The sequence below is a fragment of the Geotrypetes seraphini genome, chromosome 3 (assembly GCF_902459505.1).
Source record: "Geotrypetes seraphini chromosome 3, aGeoSer1.1, whole genome shotgun sequence".
Lineage (NCBI taxonomy): Eukaryota > Metazoa > Chordata > Amphibia > Gymnophiona > Dermophiidae > Geotrypetes > Geotrypetes seraphini.
The window spans coordinates 191,534,035-191,555,565 of NC_047086.1; the positions used below are offsets into that span (position 1 = coordinate 191,534,035).

A 21,531-nucleotide genomic window follows, 5' to 3' on the forward strand; every position below is an offset into this window, starting at 1 on the left:
ATTGATGTTTATTTACATATTATTTATTCTTTTACTAACATGGTTTTTGTTTTATTTATTGATAGAATTATCTAGCTCCTTACACGGCCCTTGCATGTGGGAAACACAGCCATTGTCGGGTGTGTCTATTTTTTTTTTAATTTTAGACCTCACAGAGAATAAAGATTTTAAAGAATATTTTCCTGATTCTGATCTTCCTAATACATTCAGAAGTGAGAGCACTGACATTAACATGACTTTTAGGAACAGCAGTGACAAGTTCAGGCAGATTTAACCTGCTGAATCTCTCTGCTACACCCTCCTCCCTTTTCCCCATTGTCACTTCCTCATACTCCTCTCCTTTTCCTTCCTCTTCTCAATTATCCTCCATGTCTGTGCTTCCCAGAAATGAGGAGAAGGCCAGAGACCAGTTGGGATTTGTGATTATTGCACTAGGACTGATATTGGAGAGGCTACAATAGAAGAGCCTAATATGGTAGGAGCAGGGTCAGAAGATTGCAGTGTAACAATTAGATAACAGAGCCACCTCCTCTCTTGCAAGAGCAGAGACAAAGGGAAGAATGAAAAGACAAAACTAGATAGCTGAGAAATAAATCATTGACTCAGCAATACTGTAGGCTAGAGAATGACATGGTGACAAAATTAATCACCGTTCCCGTCCCTGCGGATAACCGCGGGAAACCATCTTCATGTCATTCTTTAAGGAGAGAGGGAAGAATCAGAGTATGAATAGCCACAACCACTGACTCTCAAGCTTTGCTTTGAAGAATGCTGATGTAGAAGGATTGAAGTTGAGATAGACACTACAGAAATATTGTGATGTCATAATGCCTCATTCCACCAGTGCCTAAGAGCCAATCACATCAGTGATGTCACAATGGCATCATTATCCTTGGCTCACATAAGAATCGGAGTATGAATGGCCACAACCACTGACCCGCAAGCTTTGCTTTGAAGAATGCTGGTGTAGAAGGACTGAGGTTGAAATAGACACTAGAGAATGACATGGGATTATTTCCCGCGGTTATCCGCGGGGATGGGAACGGTGATGAATTTTGTCACCATGTCATTCTCTACTGTAGGCCATGGTCTAGCCAGAATGTTCTCAGGCCCTGATGTTCAAAACTTACCGTGCATTTCACGTTCGTCGCTAAACCAGTTCTAACCAGTTTAGCGTGCAAGCATTTTAGCTTCTGATGCACAAAATGGTTCTGTGCGGTCTTTTGTGTGCCCTGTAGCAGCCTCCGAGGTACAACAAGCTCGTTAATATTAAAATGAGCACTTCAGGTGATGCCCAGACATTCCTGGGTGATGCAAAAATGAAGCACCAACCTTTAATGCTCCGAAATTACTGGCAGGTCTGGAGGTGCCGATAGTTATAAAAAAAAAAAAAATACATTCAAAATACTTTTATAGGATTTGGAGGCACCAAAAAAAGCATATATATCGTGATATAAGTGTGTGTTAAAAGCGTCTCTCAGGCGCATCTGTTAAAAGTACTTCTCAGGTGCATGTGTTAAAGACGCATTTCAGGCATCTGATTGCATGAGGTGGAAGTTAACACCCCCCAAGCCCCCAATGGCACTTATGACGTTGTAGGATTGCTCTATCATTGTCCTTTTAAAATCTTAAGGCCTGGATAGGCCTGACACCATTTTATTGAATTCATCTTTGCTCCGCCATAAGGAACTTTGATGAATTAGCTCTTTTGAACAAAGAGACTATGGAATTTGCTTTGCTACAGAGTTCAGTTTGAGAAAGTATGTAGAAACAAGTTATAGGCACGTTAATGACGTCTGTCCTGTTTCTTTATCATCTTGGCTGGACATACTGTATTAACCTTGGAAGAAGGTACACGAAGAAGCCTATTCAGCCTCCTTAGGTCCTGTCCCTGCTTGGGATAAATCATGTTTGGCCAGCTGGTTCCTGAGCATGTGAGGGATGAGGAACACTAGAAAGTGAGCAGTTTATATATCTCATATTGTTTTTGATAGAGCTGATAATCACTAGTCAAAGTAACAGTTTCATTCTGAGCAGCTGACAGTTTAGACTTAAAGAAACAGAATGTGTATTATTTTGTTCAGATAAAGCATTTTGGAGAGACTGCACTTTTTCTAACAAAATGTGTTTTAACTCTCACAATGAATCAGGCTGTAATTACAACTTGTGATGCTGTTTACAAAGACCAGATAAGCCTTCTACTGCCATGTCATGCAGGATACACCAGGAAGAGGCCTAAGTCCCTGATTGACCCAAGAGCCTAACACCTCTCCTATGGGCATGGCCTTAGGTGCCTGGGCCAATCAGAGCTCTTAGGTCCCTTCAAGTGCATCCCAAGATGCACCTGGAAAGGGAAGGCCCATCATTTTGAAGAGAGGGCCTGCCAGCAGAAGGGAGTTGGCATCCATCCTGCCACTCTTCTGAATAAGATACGAGGGGTAGGGGTGACTGAGGCAGGAGGGATTGGGCATCCCTCCTGCTGATTTTCATGGGAGAGGGTTTGGGGATAAGGGGGTCTGGGTGGCTGCTGAGGCAGGAAGGAGTGGGCATCCATCCTGCCGATATTCACAGGGGACATCGGGGGGGGGGGAGGGTCTGGGTGGCCTGCCAAAATTTTTTTTTTGGGGGGGGGCTATCACGGGAGGGGGTGCAGCATGACTTTTTTTAAAAAAGGGGGGCAGATATTGTGTGTGGGAAACACACACACAATATCTGTGCCCATTAAAAAAAGAAAGTCTTCCTGCTCTGAATAGCTGAGCGGCAGAAAGCTGCTTTGGGGTTTCCCCTGCCACTCAGCTGTTTGGGCTTCCCCTGCCGGGTCTGCACATGTGTAAGTTGCTTTTCCAGCAACTGATTTCATGGGATTATGTTGGATCTTCTTGAAACTCATTTCCATATGAAATTGTTTCAACATCGATTGCCGTTTTAAAATCGGACAATTTGCCAGCACTACAATGACCCAATGGATTTTACCAGTGATATTAGAGATTATACCAACAATATTACAGCTAGAAGGTGCTGAACAACAGAGAAAGAAGTAATCAGCTGTTATTCTGTTGCCAGAAGTATTTTGGCAGCAGTGGCAAGGTGAGGATGAATGGATAATCATTTTAGGAGAACTGTTTATGTGAAGAGAGCCTGAGGGGGGGAAGGATCAGTAAGAAGATGAGAAGGGGTGAGTTGGGGGGATATGTGTCAAAGCAAGAAAGTGTGAAACACTCCCTATTCTGTCTGCTCCCTCCCATCCTGCCAGGATCTGGAACTCTCCCTCTTGCCCCTGATCTTCCTCCTCTAAAAGGTCCACCTGATCATCAAATGCTTGGTTCTTTTGGAAGAGGTCCAGCCAGGCCATTAAGGTCTCAGAGTCAGATTCTCAAAGCTCTGACACCATGGTAAAAAATATACCGTGGTTGGAACGATTTACTGGTGATTCATCATAGTAGCATGCAAATTATATGCATGCTATATGTGGAGAATCGCCAGTAAAGGGTGGGGGGAAACGGATTGTCCCAGGTGCCTAAGGCCCCTCCCAAGGCCACTAGGGGGAGGGGTCTTAGGTGCTTGGGCCAATCAAGGCCTTAGGCCCCTTCCAATGCACCCAAGATGCATCGGGAAGGGGAATGCCCACCATTTTAAAGAGGTGGGCCTGCCAACAAGAGGGCATCACTCTTGCCGATCTTCCACGTGGGGTTCCGGGAGGGGAGTGTATCGGTAGGGGGGGTGTATCAGCAGGGGAGGGTGGCACTAGACCACAAAGCTTGTTTTGGAGCTCTGTGGGAGGGTAGGAAATCGAGGTCATTCGTGGTGGTGGGTCTGAGCTGCTTTATTTTCCTGGCCGTGCCTGAGCCAATCAATGCTCAGGCACTGACAGGAAAGTAAGGCTATGACAGCTTAGACTCTGCCGGTAAATATTGGCCCTGATTCCTCTTAAATGGAGGGGTGTTCCTTTTTGAGAATCGCCTGGAGAACTCATTTTAATATTAATGACCTCGTTATACTTCATTTGAATAATACAGTCAGAGAGTGCTAGAAAGCATGGAAAATACCACGGTGAGCCGTTTTGATAATCGGGCAGTAAAATGCGTGCATTTAATGATGGTTTAGTGCCATCGTTAAATGCATGGTGACTTTAGAGAATCTGGGCATCAGTCTTTTATTGGGGTGGTTATATGGGGAGATGTTGGAGTCTTTTCTTGAAGGAGAGGTAAAGAGTCCATTGAACCATCAGGCCCTCAGCTTATTGCCAGAGCGCTGGCTGACAGTAAGGCCTATTGGGTTTTTTATCTTTGTCTAAGAAAAACTGAGGGTGTTTCCTTTTTTTGTTGTCCTATGCCTGTTCCTTCCAGTTCTCTTCACTTCATTCCTGATTCTTCTTTCTAACTGATGCTACATGAAATGCTTTATCAGTATCCAGAACTTAGTTTGCACATGATTAGGGTTACCAGATGTCCGGGAAAATACGGACATGTCCACTTTTTAGAGGACTGCCCAGGTGCCCAGATGGACTTTCTAAATCCCAGCAGTTTGTCTGGATTTAGGAAAGTCCCAACGAGCTCCGGACGCATCTGAAGGGCCTCTAAGCATGCGCTGACAACTTCATACACACCGCACATGCTCCAGGCTCTCAAGATGTGGCTGGAGCTCGTTGAGGAAGTAGAAAGGAGGCTTTGAGAGGACGGGGCTGGGTGCAGAACCAGAGGTTGAACTGGGTGAGGCTGGGGCAGAATGGGGCATGGTTGGAGGTGAAACAGGGCGGGGCCAAGTGTCCGTAGTTTTGCAGTCTAAAATCTGGTAAGCCTACCCATGATGCTCTTCATTAAAAGCCCTGAAGGGAAGGTGTAGGAGTCAGGGATGAAATGCCCATGTTTCATGTGAGGCTGAACTTGAGGTGTGAGACCGTACATCAGGAGTGCCTAAATGGTCGATTGCGATCTTTTTCGCCCTGCTGCTTCCCCAAGCTAGGCCTGGCGCATACAAGCACCGGACTCACAAGACTTCACCTCTAACATCAATTCTGATGTCGGAGAGGAAGTTCTGGGCCAGCCAATCGCTGCCTGGCTGGGCTGGAACTTCCTCCCCGACGTTAGAATTGACATCGGAGATGAAGTCTTGTGGGCCCAGCGCCTGTACGCACCAGGCCTGGCTTGGGGAAGCAGCAGAGAGAAATCGGCATGGTGGCTTGGGGGGGTAGTGGTTAGGGAAAGAATCGGGGAAGTGGAGAAATCAGCATGATGGCTTGAGGGGAGCAGGGGGAGAGAGAAAGAAAGACAGGCAGGCAGGGGGAGAGACAAAGAAAGAGAGACAGAAAAGGGGAGGGGGCAGAAAGAAATATTGGATTTACAGAAGAAGGAAGTGCAACCAGAGATTCATGAAATCAGACAAAAGGTAGTAAAAATGATTTTATTTTCAATTTAGTGATCAAAATGTGTCCGTTTTGAGAATTTATATCTGCTGTCTATATTTTGCACTATGGCTCCCTTTTACTAAACCGCAATAGCGGTTTTTAGCGCAGGGAGCCTATGAGCATCGAGAGCAACGCAGGGCATTCAGCACAGCTCCCTGCTTTAAAAACCGCTATCGCGGTTTAGTAAAAGGGGAGGGGTATATTTGACTATTTTTGTATAGTTGTTACTGATGTGACATTGCATATTTTAAAGTCATCTGCCTTGACCTCTGAAAAAAAAAACAAATTCAAATAATAATTAACATTTTCTCTGCGTACAGTGTGCTATGTGTTTTTTAAATTTTATTGTTGGTAGATCATTTTGACTTGGTCATTTTAAAAGTAGCTCGCAAGCCAAAAAAAGTGTGGGCACCCCTGCTTTACAACATACGGAGCGCCTTAAAGAAAATGCAGTATTCCTGAAAATCTGAGCGTGTAATATCCATCCATAACCCTAAATCTGTTATCTAGTAAGCATGCTTTTATCCCTCTCTGCACTGTGTCTTAGGAACAAGGTTGTCCCAAGAGCCATTTGAGCAGTGGGCCATCCTTTGTTTCCCTTTGAAGTGGTTGTGGCATGGTGAGTGGGGGTGGTGACACTATGAGATGCATCTGATTAGGAATTAAACCCCTATCAGAGCATAGGAGTGAAATGAAAATATTAAAGAGAAAAAAAAGAGCCCAGTATCTGATATTTAACTGCTGACTGAATTAAAAAAATAGTAAGAAATTGGCAGCACTGCTGTTAGCAATGAGTAATTCAGATGTGAAATTCTTTAACAAGCTACTTGCAGGCCACCCCTCTCCCCCCTTCATTTTCTTATTGAAAGACTGGTACTGAGGTACAGCTAAATGGGAAAAACTTTGTATAGTTCAAACTTATTTGCCACTACTTCCAGCTCTCTTCAGCAGAATGTTAAAAAAAGAGCTGAGATCCTAGAAAACCCTTTTGTCACATTATAGCAAAATGAGCTGAACCCTGGGATTTGGGGCTGAAGGAAAGGCTTGTAGAGCCAAAGTCTGCCCAGGTTAAATAGGATTTTTAATATTTTTGTAATATTTCTGAGAGGATTATGGCCTTGCATTCCAGTCAGTTCAGTTATGTAAAAACACAGCCTATTTACTAATTTCTTACAATGTAGTATTATGATTTATAATGGCTGAGTCTCTGGGAGTTACCTTAATCGCTTAAAAATAATTCCTATGGCTAACGTTTGAGTCTAGTTTTAAATCTTCATTTATCCTTAAATTTATATGTACAAAAAAAAAAAGAGGGTGGCAGATTTAATATCAATTGCATATCCCCCAAAAGACGTGTGTATTTGTTTTTAACAATTTTCAGCAGATAACTGCTTCCCACCTCAATTCACCCAACTCATTCCAACTCTGGCATCTGCTTCCCTTCTCCCATGCCTTGGGATCTCTTTCCTTTCTTCTCCTTCCATCTTTCCCTCAATGCTCTGGCATCTCCATTCCTTCCTTTCGCTCCCTCCCTTCCCAATGGTCTGGCATCTTTGTCTCCTTCCCTTCCCTCCCCACATGCTCTGGCATCTCTCTCCTCTCCTTCCCTCCCATCTCTCCCTCCCTCTCTATGCTATGGCATGTCATCTCTTTCCTTTCCCTCCCTTCCTTCCCCATGGTCTGGCATCACTCCTCTCCCTTCCATTCCTTCTCTTCCCCCTAATTGGATGCCTTTCTTCCTTATGCCCCCTCCCTCCAATCAGGTGCATGGTGCAGTATTTCTCTAACTCCTCCATGGATTCTTCTCTTTTTCTCATTGTCAGCAGCCTTCACAATTTGCTGCTCTGTTGGAGTCAGTCATCCTATCTGTTGGATCCTGCCTGTTCCTGCGAAGGCAGGACCTGGCAGAAAGGAAGGCCCAACATCGGCAGAACAGTGAGTTGTAAAACTCAAGCTGCCGCTGCCAGAAGGGGAAGTTCCTGGACCATCGCTTCAACACCAGGAGCATCCCCTTATGGTCTGTACCCGGGATGAACCCCTCCCCCCTCCTTGGTTCACCACTGCCTCACAGGTAAAAATTGGTGGGATCTGAACTGTGCAGAATTTGAAGAAATTTAGCAAACAGAGAGTAATGACAAACCCTTGCATGTCCCGAAATCAGACAGAAATATACAAACTTCCCTGACTGCTGCTGTTTCTTGAGTTTTTGTTGACTGCCAATGCTGACCCCCAAAATGTCCTGTGGTTCTGCCCAGTAGGCAAAGACAAATTTTTGTATTTATTTGGTTAGTTTTAGATCCTGTCCTCACCAACGAGCTCAGAACGTTTACACACTGTACTTTTAATTGTCCCAGCTGGCAGGTATTTAGCTAGTTTTACTGGTCTGCCATAATTAGCTCTCCCCAGGCTCCTGGACCTGAGATCTATTAACTGAAGGATGAGCCTAAGTGTTTCTTTAAAATAAATATATAAAGGTATCTTTTTAAGGCTATGTTGGTTGGAAACTGAATACTGGCAGAGTTCCCTATTGTAGTTCTGTAGTTTGAGAAAAACTTGAGAGCCTGCTTCTCAGAAACACATGACACAGTTCCTGCGTGTGTTTATATTTTTTTTAAACTTTCTTTCTTGTTCTCCTCCCCCTAACACACGGACACGCACACACACACACACACACACACACACACAGACAACCACAGCTGCTGCTGCTGCTTCTCTTTCTGCTACTTGCTGGGGGTCTCTTCATTAGCGTGTCCAGGGAAGACGGCTTGAACCTTTGCTGTCATGCAGACAGAGGCCGTGGGATTCAGCCGATACTGTGTTTCTGCAATGGGGGCTTTAAAACTTGCGCCCTGTGCTCACCAGAGCTAAGCCTGCATCGCCCGGGCAGCTGCTGGGTTCCAAAGTTAGCTGGGAGGAACCACTGGAGATTGTATTTTCATGGCTAAATTTATCAGAATCCAGAAAAAGCATCTGCATGCTCCAGTGATAAGGTAAGTCTTACCACCCCCAGTGGTTTGGGCAGTGCACTGAAAAAAAAATGAAGGTAGAGATTATCAGTGCTGCAGCATTTGTGACAAGAGAGAGGTTATATTGATGGGTAATACATATGGAACCTGTGTCAGATTTTCAGGAGAGCTTTGCTGATTAGAGTGTGAAAACCATTATCTGGCCAAAAACAAACAGTAGAGTTTTGTTTTTGATGTTGGGACTTCAGATCTGAACTGTATTTAAACCAGAGACAGTCCGTAAATGTTCAGCCCTCTATAACATGCTGGCGGCTCTTGTTCCGGGCTAGCATTTCCTCAGTGGTGTTGGCCCAGCCTGTGCTTAGTGCCTTCTTATTTCTGGTAGGCAGCAGGACCTCAAGTTCTCAGGCACTGTGTGAGCTGAGGGGCGAGAGAAGTTCTGTTTCTCCTCTTTGCTTTTGGATCTTCACTTCTAACGTGTTGTGGGGAGGGAGCAGGAGGAGGAATGAATTGCCATGATAAATAATTGCATATAATAATTTGGCTTTGAATATGAAGTGTCATCCCGGTTGGTAAGAGTTGGGATATCGACATTTCAGACACAAGAAAAAAAAAAAGTATGTATGTTTGTGTTTTGTGATACCTTTTTCCCTTGTTTTAATTTAATAACCACATGGCAATACATGAGCATTGAAACCTTCTATGTATTTTAAAATGATGTAGTTCAACACATATTTCCTATGCCTGGAATAAATTGAGTTTGTCCTCCAAGCACCTTCCCTTACCTTGTTTAAAAGCAGATTGAAAACCCACCTTTTTGATATAGCCTTCAATCCATAACCCTACTCTCCGCTGTCCTCCAACCCAGCCAGCAGATTAACCGTTCCCCTTAACTATTTCCATGACATCCTGTTTGTCTGTCTTGGCTGTTTAGATTGTAAGCTCTTTCAAGCAGGGACTGATTTCTTCTTTGTGACTGTACAGCGCTGCGTTCATCTGGTAGTGATATAAAAATAATTCATAGTAGTAGTAGTGTGAAGAGTTCCAGTCTTTGGGAAGCAGAGCTGAGATTGTGATGTCATAATGCCTCATTCCACCAATAAGAGCCAATCTCATCAGTGATGTTACAATGGCTTGCTTGGCCTGTACTTCCCTCTGCCCTCCAACCCAGCCAGCTGATTAACCGTTCCCCTTAACTGTATCCATGACATCCTGTTTGTCTGTCTTGTCTGTTTAGATTGTAAGTAGAGAATGACACGGGGCCAAATTTTTCCCCGTCTTTGCGGGAACTCATTTTCCCGTCCCCGCGAGTTCTTTTCCTGTTCCTGCTCCTGCCCCATTCACGCAAGCTCTGTCCTCATCTGTACAAGCCTCTAAAATCATGTGTTCGAGGCTTGTGCGGTTAAGGCAGAGCTTACAGGAATAGGGCACAGACAGTGACCAAACTCACAGGGTCAGGGTGGGGAAATTGAGTTCCTGCGGGGACAGGGACAAATTTGTCCCCGTGTCATTCTCTAATTGTAAGCTAACTGAACAGGGACTGTCTTCTTTGTGACTCTGTACAGCACTGTGTACATCTGGTAGCGCTATAGAAATAATAATAGTAGTATAGTCTCTCGTATATAACATTTTGTTTGTTTATCAGCTCTCTCTCCACCATTCCTATCCCGTCCACCCTCCTCCCCCTGATTCTGGTACACAGTACACTCTGAGGTTTTGTAGGGATTGCTGATATTAGGTAATTGTTTGGACCTCCTGTCCTGCATGTTAAGGTTTTCTCCACTCCATATAGGGTTCCCAGCATTTCTGAAAACCACTGGTATTATTTTTATAGGCATGGTCTCACTTATCCAGATGGTCACCTCTGATTTGGGGGCATGCTGTTAATCAGGGTGTCATTTGGGTCCTCCACAGCTTCATCACCTCCACCTAACCAGCATCCCATTTCCCCTTCAATAAGCCGTGGGCTGACGTCCACCTTCCTGCTTGTTGCTGTCTCCAGAAATCTTGTAAACTCCCATCATAGATCTTGTATTATAGGGCATCCCCATCACATGTGCTCATAGTCCCCAACCTGCCTGCAGTCCCTCCCAACAACTGTGCGTTGCATTCTATACATCCCTACTGGGGTTAGATGATGAGTTCTATAAAGAAATCTATAATTAATTCCTATCAGGGATACCCAAAAAGAAACTCTATTTGTCATCTTCAGTACATCTGGCCAAACAAAATCCTTTCCTTGTAACTCTAGCCATTCTTCCCACAAGTATAAAAAAGAGCTTATTTGTTCTAACGGGGCTAATAACTTAGACAAAAGCCCCTTAGTTGCCTTCATAAGGAGTTAGTGAGGCAACCAGGCTCTCCCAAACATCTTTACCTTTCAGATAGAGTTACAGCTAAACATAATAGTACCTCTCCTCATCACTCCCCCCCAGAACTCAGATCACAGAACTCATTGATGACCTTCCGGATAGCGGTAAAGACCCTCCTCTTCAACTAAAATGACAACTGTGATCTACCCCTTAAACTCCCCCATCCTTCTACCCTCCCCCCTCCATCCTGAACCTCTACTTAAATTACTGTATAGTCATCTCTTAACATGTACTTAAATTGTTGCATAGTCCATTCTTAACCTGTACCTAAATTTCTGTATAATCCCCGTACTTGAACTACTGTATAATCTTTGTACTGTCTAAATATACACCACTGTGAATGTTTGCTTGTAGGCCGTTCTGAGCTACTGGAAGAACGGGATATAAATAGAAATAAATAAATAAATATATCCTTTGAAGGTTGTCAAATCAGCCAAATTACCTTCTGCTGTTATAAGATGACCCACATTCACTAGCCCCTTATCACCCATAATTTTATATATCTGATACTCCCATCCTGGGAGAAGTCTTTTTATTAAAGCAAATGGCCAGAAAGCCTGATATGTGCTTCTCTTCCAGCAGTACCTTTGTCACCTTCTGAATCAGTAAAGTCAGTTCTACAGAGGTTTCACCTCATAGAAATCTTTTTTATGCTAATAAGAACATAAGAGTTGCCGCTGCTGGGTCAGACCAGTGGTCCATCATGCCCAGCTCACGCGGCGGCCATTTTGGTCAAAGACCAGCGCCCTAACTGAGACTAGCCTTACCAGCATATGTCCTTGTTAAGTAGGAACTTGTTTAACTTTGTTTTGAATCCCTGGAGGGTGTTTTCCCCTATAACAGTCTCCGGGAGAGTGTTCCAGTTTTCACTCTCTGGGTGAAGAAAAACTTCCTTACGTTTGTATGGAATCTATCCCCTTTCAATTTTAGAGAGTACCCTCTCGTTCTCCCTACTTTGGAGAGAGTGAACAACCTATCCTTATCTACTAAGTCTATTCCTTCAGTACCTTGAATATTTTGATCATGTCCCCTTTCAATCTCCTCTGTTCGAGGGAGAAGAGGTCCAGTTTCTCTAATCTTTCGCTGTACGACAGCTCCTCCAACCCCTTAACCATCTTAGTCGCTCTTCTCTGGACCCTCTCGAGTAGTACCGTGTTTTTCTTCATGTATGGTGACCAGTGCTGTAAGCAGTACTCCAGGTGAGGGCGCACCATGGCCCGGTACAGCAGCATGATAACCTTCTCCGATCTGTTTGTGATCCCCTTCTTTATCATTCCTAGCATTCTGTTCGCCCTTTTTGCCACCGCCGCACATTGTGTAGACGGCTTCATCAACTTATCAGAACTCCCAAGTCTCTTTCCTGGGAGATCTATGCAAGTACCGCCCCGGACATCCTGTACTCGTGCTTGAGATTTTTGATACCGACATGCATCACTTTACACTTATCCACGTTGAACCTCATCTGCCATGTCGATGCCCATTCCTCGAGCCTGATTATGTCACGTTGTAGATCTTCACAATCCCCCTGTGTCTTCACTACTCTGATTAACTTCTTGTCATCCGCAAATTTAATCACCTCGCTCGTCGTACCTATGTCCAAATCATTTATAAAGATGTTGAAGAGTACAGGTCCAAGCACCGAGCCCTGCGGCACACCACTGGTGACACTCTTCCAGTCCGAGTATTGCCCATTTATCCCACTCTCTGTTTCCTATGCTCCAGCCAGTTTTTAATCCACGTGAGTATTTCTCCCTCGATTCCATTGCTCGCAATGTTCCAAAGTAGTCATTCATTCGGAACCTTGTCAAATGCCTTCTGAAAGTCCAGATATACAATGTCGACCAGGTCGCCCTTGTCTATCTGCTTGTTTACTCCCTCGAAGAAGACAAACCTTGAAATAAGAAATACAGTGAGAGCACACATTACAATCACATTAGAGGAAAAATAATAAGTATAAAGGAAAAAAGAAAGACTATAGGCCTCTTTAATCAAGCCCAATAGTGTGGGCTGGCACAGTAAATGCTCCGAAGCCCATCAGGATATAAAGGGCTTCAGTGTCTTTACCAAGGCAGCATTACTACCACAGCTTTGTAAAAGGGGCCCTATGTCTCTACAACAATTTAGCCCACAAAACTGAGGGGAACTTAAAGGAAATAAAAAAGTAGGGATCAATAAGGAAATAAAGAAAATATTAAAAGGCAGTGTAAGCGCTTCATGATTATATCAAGCCTTTATACATATCCCTAGTTATTCATGTCATCAGTACAGATGATATATAGATCAATCTAAACTAAAACTAACTAAACTAAACCTTAAGTTTATACTACATCCTCTCCATAAAGATAGAGCTCAGCACAGTTTACAGGAACTTTAATATAGGGAAGGAAAAACATAATAAGAATTAGTGATTATAAAGAGGGTAGCGAGATTTACATTTTTGAGAAAGGAGCCCAGATTTTGCAGCAGGACAGGAATGTTATTCCAAAGCTCAGTGATTTTGAAGAAAATAGATTTCCCTAATTTTCCAGCATAGATAACGCCTTTTAACGAGGGGAAAGATAGTTTAAGTTTTTGGATGGATCTGGTAGTGTCAGGTCTCGTAGAATTCCAAGATAGTGGACTTAGAGGAGGAAGAATGCCATGCAAGATCTTGAATGTTAGGCAGGCACATCAACTCTCCACAATTTTTTGTTCTCCAATACATCACTGGACCACCAGGGATTCAAAAACGTAAAAATAATATCAGAGTTGGGCAGGAGATGGGACGGATCCCTCCTGCCCCAGCCCAACCCACGAGGTCATATGGCGGGCCCAATGGAGGCTTACAACAAGTCTGGGAGGGGATAGGTGGGCACTGACCAAATAAAAGCTGAGACCCCCATTTTTTTGGCCCCAAAATCTCAGCTTATGTTCGAGTATATATGGTACTGATCCAATGTATGACAGCACTCTGGCAAAGCATCTTCAAAATCTTGCAAAGATATCTCAGTGTAACAGAAGCAGTGCTTTAACATCCAATGAGCTGTCTGGAGTGCACTTCTAACTAACTCCACCTGTCCTGTACCTAGTGCACAGGTGTCAAAGTCGGTCCTCGAGGGCCGGAATCCAGTCGGGTTTTCAGGATTTCCCCAATGAATATGCATGAGATCTATGTGCATGCACTGCTTTCAATGCATATTCATTGGGGAAATCCTGAAAACCCGACTGGATTACGGCCCTCGAGGAGGGACTTTGACACCCCTGACCTAGTGGAAGCCATGTGAATGACATTTATGTTTAGGAATTTCAGTTCCCTAAGATACACAAATCCAGCCAGACACTTCATTATCTTGAGCTGTGGAAGGGCTTGGAGAGAACCTCCAGGACATATAGTTCTCTTTCTAACTCCTTAAATGACTCTGACAAAGAGAGGATGCTCTGTAAGCACCTCACACCAGACTTATGTGCTTAAAACCAATAACCTGTTTTGTCTACTTGCCTTTCTGTTCTACTGTATAACCTTGTCCCATCTAGGGCATCAGCGCAGTGTTTTCCAGCCTTTTTGGGTGCAAATCATGCCAACACATTCAAAAATGTGCAGCACATTAAGCTCTGCAGTGAAAGCATTGCAGATCTGGGAGAAGATTTATAAACATATGGCCTAAAGAAAAGCTGGGTTAGTCTCATTAGAAGGTAGAAGGACTCAAGAAGGAGGGTCAAGCGGAGGAAGAGGTAGAGGTGCTAGAGCAATGTGTATGTTGCAGAAAGCAAGGCCTTCCTATCTGTCCCCTATATGCTGACGATTTATTACCTCATTTCCAGGACTCATGCTGTATCTAGGACGGAGAGTAGCATATGTGACTACATATCTGCTCAGAATGAGCTCCTGCATGTTTTAAGAGCCACTGCTTGTGTTTCTCACTGTGAGATGTTGAGAACAGAGTCTGTATGCTGCTTTGGACCTGAGTATGAGGCAGTGGTAGGTCTCTTAGTCAAAGCTGTGGGTGAGATTCACTTTGCCATTAAAGGTGCATATAGTATTAGGTACTTCTTGGAGGTGAAATTAATCACTTATAAAGTTTGTTTCTTTCTAAATATTTATTTTATTTTATTTATTCAGTTTTCTGTACCGTTCTCCCAGTGGAGCTCAGAACAGTATACATGAGTTTATTCAGGTACACGCAAAAAACAAAAGGAATTGACCCCAAAATATCCACAAAGAAGAAAATCCAGAGAAAACCAAAAAACTCTGTGGAGTGACGATGTTCCTAAATGGACTTTATTTGAAAGTATCAAAGTTCCAAAGGTACACTAAAATCATCCACATAAAATAATTCCATCCACATAAAAGTAAATCATCCACATAAGAGCCTTAAAGGACCTAGTCCGCTAGGGATACAGGACCCAACACGGTCCGCGTTTCGACAAAAAGTCTTCTTCAGGGGTCCCTGGGGGTCCTATAAAGGTATGTACGTGGGAAACAATTGTGTGGTGAACCGGAAGTGAGACACTGCTTGCATTTGCAATGGAAAGGTACACAAGCATTTTTTTTCCTGTCTGTCCTGGTGGGCTCACACTCTATCTAATGTACCTGGGACAATGGAGGGATTAAGTGACTTGCCCAGGGTCACAAGGAGCAGCGTGGGTTTGATTGAGCTAGAAATATTTTCTCTTTCACAACAGCTTTCTAAGCATGCCTATACACAACAATATTCACTCATAGGTTCAAGCAGACACAAAAACAAGGAAGAAAGCAAAAAAGTAATAACTTTTGAATTTGCTCTCTATGGGGTGTGTATTTTGTTGCAAAATGGTAGTATACAACTGTAACTGGGGATGTAATGGAGCAGTCATTTGCCATGCAGCCTGTCAATGGGAATTTGATTTTTTTATTTGTCTAAAAACAATCTTCTGAAGTGCCCTTTTAAATTATTTCAGGCAATACTGTACCTAACAGTGCTGGTATTTTCTTTCTGTTTATTTTTCTTCATATGGTTCTTTCATTATTCTCTCTGTTGGAAGCCTAATACAACATGATTTTTAGAACCTTTAGCTGCCCCTGACTTTAAATCTCTTTTGGGTGGTTGTTGAGACCATTTAAGGCTTAATAAAACAGATGTTGATTATATTTTGTTAGCTACAGAGGCTATTGGGGCAAACCCATTATTTCAGAGGACATAAATGCTTCCTGTTCTTGGGGCCATGTTAGCACATCAATCGTGTTTGGACTCCTCAAGGAAATAGTTTTCCACTGTACTATTTCATTTTGGCCAGTAGTATATCTAGTCTTTTCTATGAAAAAGCCGAGTTAAGTCAGACCCATAAGCACGAGATATTGCACATTGCACGAATGGATATATTTGTACACTAGAGAACACAAGATGGTGGAATTCTGCGAAGTCATATTTGTAGGGTTACCAGACATCCGGATTTCACCGGACATGTCCTCCACTTTGATTTCCTTCCTGCCCGACAAGAGCAGACAATGGGGGGCAGGGCTAGGGTGGGACTGGGAGCGGGATTAGGGCATTATCCCAGGACAAGCAGGCAGCATATTCTTGACTGATGGGTGACGGCACCGACGGAGCCCCGGTACGGACAATTTTAGAGTGATTGCACTCTAAGAACTTTAGAAAGTTCTAGCTAGGCCGCATCGCGCGTGCGCGAGTGCCTTCCCGCCCGACGGAGGCGCGCGGTCCCCAGTTTCTTAGTTTCCGCGGAGCTAAGAAGACGCGTGTTTCCAACGGCTGTTGGAAATTTTTTTCAAGTATTTTCACCTTCCCGCTCGCGCGTTTTTTCTCTTCGAGAATTTTTTCCTTTTCTCATTTTAATTTGTTCGTGTTAAAAAAAAAAAAAAAACTACTTTATTTCGTTTTTTTGTGGTCGGCCCCAGCGGGGCCTGTTGGCACCATCGAAGCCTCGGGCTTCGATTTTGCTACAGCCGTTTTTCCATTCATGCCCCCGTCACCGGGTTTTAAAAAGTGCCAGCGGTGTGCACGCCCTATATCTCTTTCCGACCCGCACAATTTGTTTATTTTTGATCGTTTGTCCGAACTTTTATACAATTTGGAACACAGAATAAAAATATAGGAAAGAAAATGGTATAAGCAGAAATAAAAAGAAAATCTATTTCAGTTTATTCCAAACCCGTGTTGCCGGATGTTTCAGAGCCAAAATTGTCAGTTTTTTAATTATGTCTCAGCCTAAACAGGCTAAATGCATTTGTCTTGAGAGCTGAGCCAATACCTCAGATTTCAGGAGAAAAATCAATATCTCCTACGTTCAGGTATTCAAATTTTAAGTCTGTGTCTAAATTTTAATTTTAGTTCTTCTTGTCATTTTATTTTTTTTTATTCAGGTCTTATTATTTTTAGACATCCGTGTGTAAGACACAACAGTTTAAATGTATAGACTTCATGGCATAAATATTTTGATATGTTGGCCCTTCCTCTCAAAGACCTGAAACAAAACTGAATTAACACTGGAATCATTTGTAAATGCTTTTTGTTGTTTTTGAAAATAACACAACAGGAGCCTTGCATATAGGAAAGTATTGTATTATTAACAGAAATTATGAGTTTTATGCCATAAGCCTCATTCTGCGCTTATAGAACAAATCTTTATTAAGCAACGACTTACTCCTTTCAGTTATGAAATTGGTTTGAGTATAAGAAATGAGGTTTTCAGATACAGCTCGGCTTTTTGGTAAGCTAACCAGGGAACTTTATCAGTAGTTACTTCTAATAAAATACTTTTTTACTATCCACACTATAACAAACGGCTAAGTAAGGACTTCCTTAGGCTCAGATGCCTTGGGCTCCTCCCTGTAAGGCCCCTCCCAAGGAAGGAGCCTAAGACGTCTGAGCCAGTCAGGGCCTTAAGCCCCTCCCCATGCATCACATGATGTACTGGGGCAGGGCCTAAGGTACAGTGGCGTGACGACCAGAGGTAGAACAGAAGGTGTTTTCAGTACCTCCTGCTTCAAACATAAAGGTACGGGCACCGGGGAGGGGAGGGGCACTGCAGTGGCAGGAGGGAGTGGGCATCCCTCCTGCTGTTTTTTTTAGGTTCGGGGGGGGGGATGGTAGCTCAGGGGTGCTAGCGTGGGGGAGGGCTTTTTTAATGATGCGTGTTTAGGTTGCACAGAACATCTGTCCCATTTAAAAAAAAAAGCAGAAGCCCAGACAGCAGTGACAGGAGGCTGCTTCTCCTGTCACTACTGTCAGGGCTCTGCGCATGTTGCAGTCGGTGGGTTTGCATGCAAATGATTTGCATCTCCGTGCAAATAATTTGCATGCAAACTTGATAGTGAATCAATCGCTGTTTGAAAATCAGCCAGAAAATCGCCCAACAGCGATTGAGTCGCTATCTTTAGTGAATCTAGCCCTTAATCCTCCAGAGCCCACCACTTTGAAGTCAGCTTTGAAATGCCAAAGCAACAAAAAGGCAGTATACAAGTCCCCATTCCCTTTCTCTTCTTCTAGATAGCATCCTGCAGAGATTAGGAAGGGAAAGGGAGAGACTAGAATATACCATCCTATAATATAAAACTCTAGCCGCGCATGCGCACTCCTATCTGCGTGCTTCCGTGATCAGTAGGTCTGTGACTGCAGAAGTGCGCATGCGTGACTCCCCAGCCTTAATTCCCAGCATCCGCGAACTACTCTTTTGTTTTTCTCCGTCCCCTTCAGTCCCTCTAATTTGCACAAGCGCGTCAGATCGAGCTTCGGACTACAGGACCCACAAGGCCGCCGCCGCGGCGGCTCCTCTCTCATCTTCCGACGCAAGTGCAGCTCATGAGAGGAGCCGCGGCGGCGGCGGCGGCTTTGAAAACGGCTCCCTTACTTTAAAAAAACTTTCGGCAGCAGCAGGCCAGCCCGCGGGAAGGGAAAGGGGAACCGAACAAGAACAAGAACATTCATTTCTGTGCTTCGGCCAGCTCTTCAGGCTGGGCCGAGTCAGTGTGGGGACTCCCCATCCTCCAGTCACCCCCCTGGGTGAGTGCGGCCTAGCCCCATTCGTTGTGCTTCAGTTGCTGGGTTGCGGTGGGGAAGGAGATGCTACAAGCAGTGCTAAGAGCTGACAAGATGGTTTTTGTATTTGAAAGGAGAAGAGCTGGGGCTGCTTTGTTATAATCCTTATGCCAGGCAGCTCTTTTTGGGAGGCAGGCTGGCATGGGGGGTTAAATGGAAGGGGGATGGGAGGCAGGCAGGGAGGCTGGCATCGGAGGGGGGTGGGGGGGGTTTCATGGAAACATGCTGCGGCAGGCAGGCAGACTGGCATCGGTGGGGGAGGGGTTTTTTAATGTAAGGCAGACAGGCAGGCAGGCTGGCATCGGGGTGGTGGGTGGGGTGGTTTCCATGGAAACATGCTGCTCAGGGGGATGGGAGACAGGCTGGCATCGGGGGGGGTTCAATAGAAGGGGAATGGGAGGCAGGCAGGCTGGCATCGGAGGGGGGTGGGGGGGTTTCAATGGCAGGCAGGCAGGCTGCCATCGGGGGTGGGTGGGATGGTTTCCATGGGAACATGCTGCTCAGGGGGATGGGAGGCAGGCAGGCTGGCATCAGGGGGGGGTTTCAATGGAAGGGGGATGGGAGGCAGGCAGGCTGGCATTTGAGGTGGGGTGAGGGGAGGAAGGAGGCACTGGGGGGCACTAAGGACATAGAAAGGGGCACTGGGGGCACTATGGACATAGGAAGGGGCACTAAGGACATAGGAAGGAGGCACTGAGGGCACTAAGGACACAGGGAGATTCACAGACAGAAAAAATGACAGACAGGCAGCGTGCAAGGAGAAACAGACAAAGAAAAAAAATACCCAGACAGACAGACATCTACTCTAGCACCCGTTAATGTAACGGGCTTAAAGACTAGTACCTAACTAACTTTTCTCTCTAGCCAGTTCTTCCCTCCCCTCTTGTTATTTTCTAAGGGCTAATGCAAAAAAATCAGGTGCTATCAAGTGCTTGCAGGATAAAAAAGCCCTGCTCCATTTCAAGACTAAATTTGAAAATAAATTATGGACTTTAGAAATAATAACAAAATCCCCAGTTTGAAATTTGCTCTTTAAACCTCACTGTATACATCACAAAGGCAGCCAAAGGTATTTGCAGCACCCACTTAAACTCCCTGTTCTGTTCTCCTGTACGCCAAGGATAGTTTTAAAACCTGTTTCATCTCTTTCCTTTTGTGAAGGTCTATTGTCTACATCCCTGCAGCTGTGAAAAGCTTTCCACAAAGCACTGATAAAGCTTAACACTCACACCATTCAAGAATCTTTAGCAAAATTCCCAGAGAGAGAAAATATTTAGAACGTGAAAAGCTTGCCAAATGCTCAGCCTTTCAAAAATGCAGCCAATGTTGTATCTGGCTAGATGTCGGTGAATTATCAGTCGAAAGGTCCTCAAGTTGTAGTTGAAACTTTACAAAATAACTCGTTACTGCTACTACTTATCATTTCTATAGCACTGCTAGACGTACGTTATAACCTAGTCTGTCAATTTTGCCATTGGGCAGTTTATAGAAAATTCACATTTGGAGTTATAGTTCGATATATTACATTTTTTTGGTCAGGTAGGCATGTATAGTTTCTAGATTCATCATATCACATCAGTTTTTTGACACTGGTAACTGGGAAATCTTAGATGTTTAATTTGATTAAAATAATCAAAATTTAGGCTACTTATTTACCTACAAAAATGTTTCCCTTTCTTATAGAGTCATGGATTTGATATACTGCCTTTCTATGGGTACAATTAAATATACCACAAGAATATACATTTATTAAACTTGTGCCATTTTTTTCCTTCTCAATCACTGGTAAGAAGAACACTTTGTTAAGTTTATATACCATATTTGCCGGCATATAGGATGCACAACCAGTCACAACAGGGTTTGGATGGGGGACGCCCAGGGTAAGCTACAGTCCTAGCCTGCAACAGCTCCACTTGAGAAATGAAGGGCGCTCTCAGTGTGAACCATCAGCAATGGGAGCAGAAGCTCCGATACTTCACTTCTGGGTTGAGGCGGGAAGCCTCCACCACCACACCATCATTGAGCCCCCTATGTGTATATAATGAAAAACACCTGCAATAAGGCCCTAAATAAATAATGCAATCTAAGCAACCCCGTGAGCAAATCAAACTCAAACGGTGGAATTATAACCTGAGCGACCCCCACACAAACCCTGCCAGCCGAAACCCGCCAAGCTAGAAATAAAGCAATAAAAAACAATATCAAAAAATGCTCAAATTCAATCACAAATAATACTTATCTGAACCAAACTACCACGAATGAAAACGCCAGGAGCCAAAGTTCAACCACGCTGGTTTCGGGGAGGAGCCCTTCTTCAGGAACCTAGCCCCCGACCACAAACCAAAAAGCAAAGAAAAAATGCAAAAACGCGAAGCGGGACGGCGGGACGCTTCGCGTTTTTGCATTTTTTCTTTGCTTTTTGGTTTGTGGTCGGGGGCTAGGTTCCTGAAGAAGGGCTCCTCCCCGAAACCAGCGTGGTTGAACTTTGGCTCCTGGCGTTTTCATTCGTGGTAGTTTGGTTCAGATAAGTATTATTTGTGATTGAATTTGAGCATTTTTTGATATTGTTTTTTATTGCTTTATTTCTAGCTTGGCGGGTTTCGGCTGGCAGGGTTTGTGTGGGGGTCACTCAGGTTATAATTCCACCGTTTGAGTTTGATTTGCTCACGGGGTTGCTTAGATTGCATTATTTATTTAGGGCCTTATTGCAGGTGTTTTTCATTATATACACATAGGGGGCTCAATGATGGTGTGGTGGTGGAGGCTTCCCGCCTCAA

At 44.1% G+C, this 21,531-nt stretch overlaps 1 protein-coding gene across 3 annotated transcripts in view; it reads left to right on the top strand.

Annotated features, from left to right (window-relative positions):
* Window positions 1-21,531, top strand: part of PDE1B (phosphodiesterase 1B) — a 657,058-nt gene that overhangs the window by 294,187 nt on the left and 341,340 nt on the right. The window contains exon 1 of one of the 3 annotated variants that reach the window (XM_033937715.1): window positions 8,093-8,394. The exons of the other annotated variants lie outside the window; for them this stretch is intronic. Coding sequence (XP_033793606.1) covers window positions 8,342-8,394 — 53 coding nt within the window. The 5' untranslated portion in view covers window positions 8,093-8,341. Of the gene's footprint in view, window positions 1-8,092; window positions 8,395-21,531 lie in introns of those variants that run through there. 3 annotated transcript variants of the gene reach the window in all.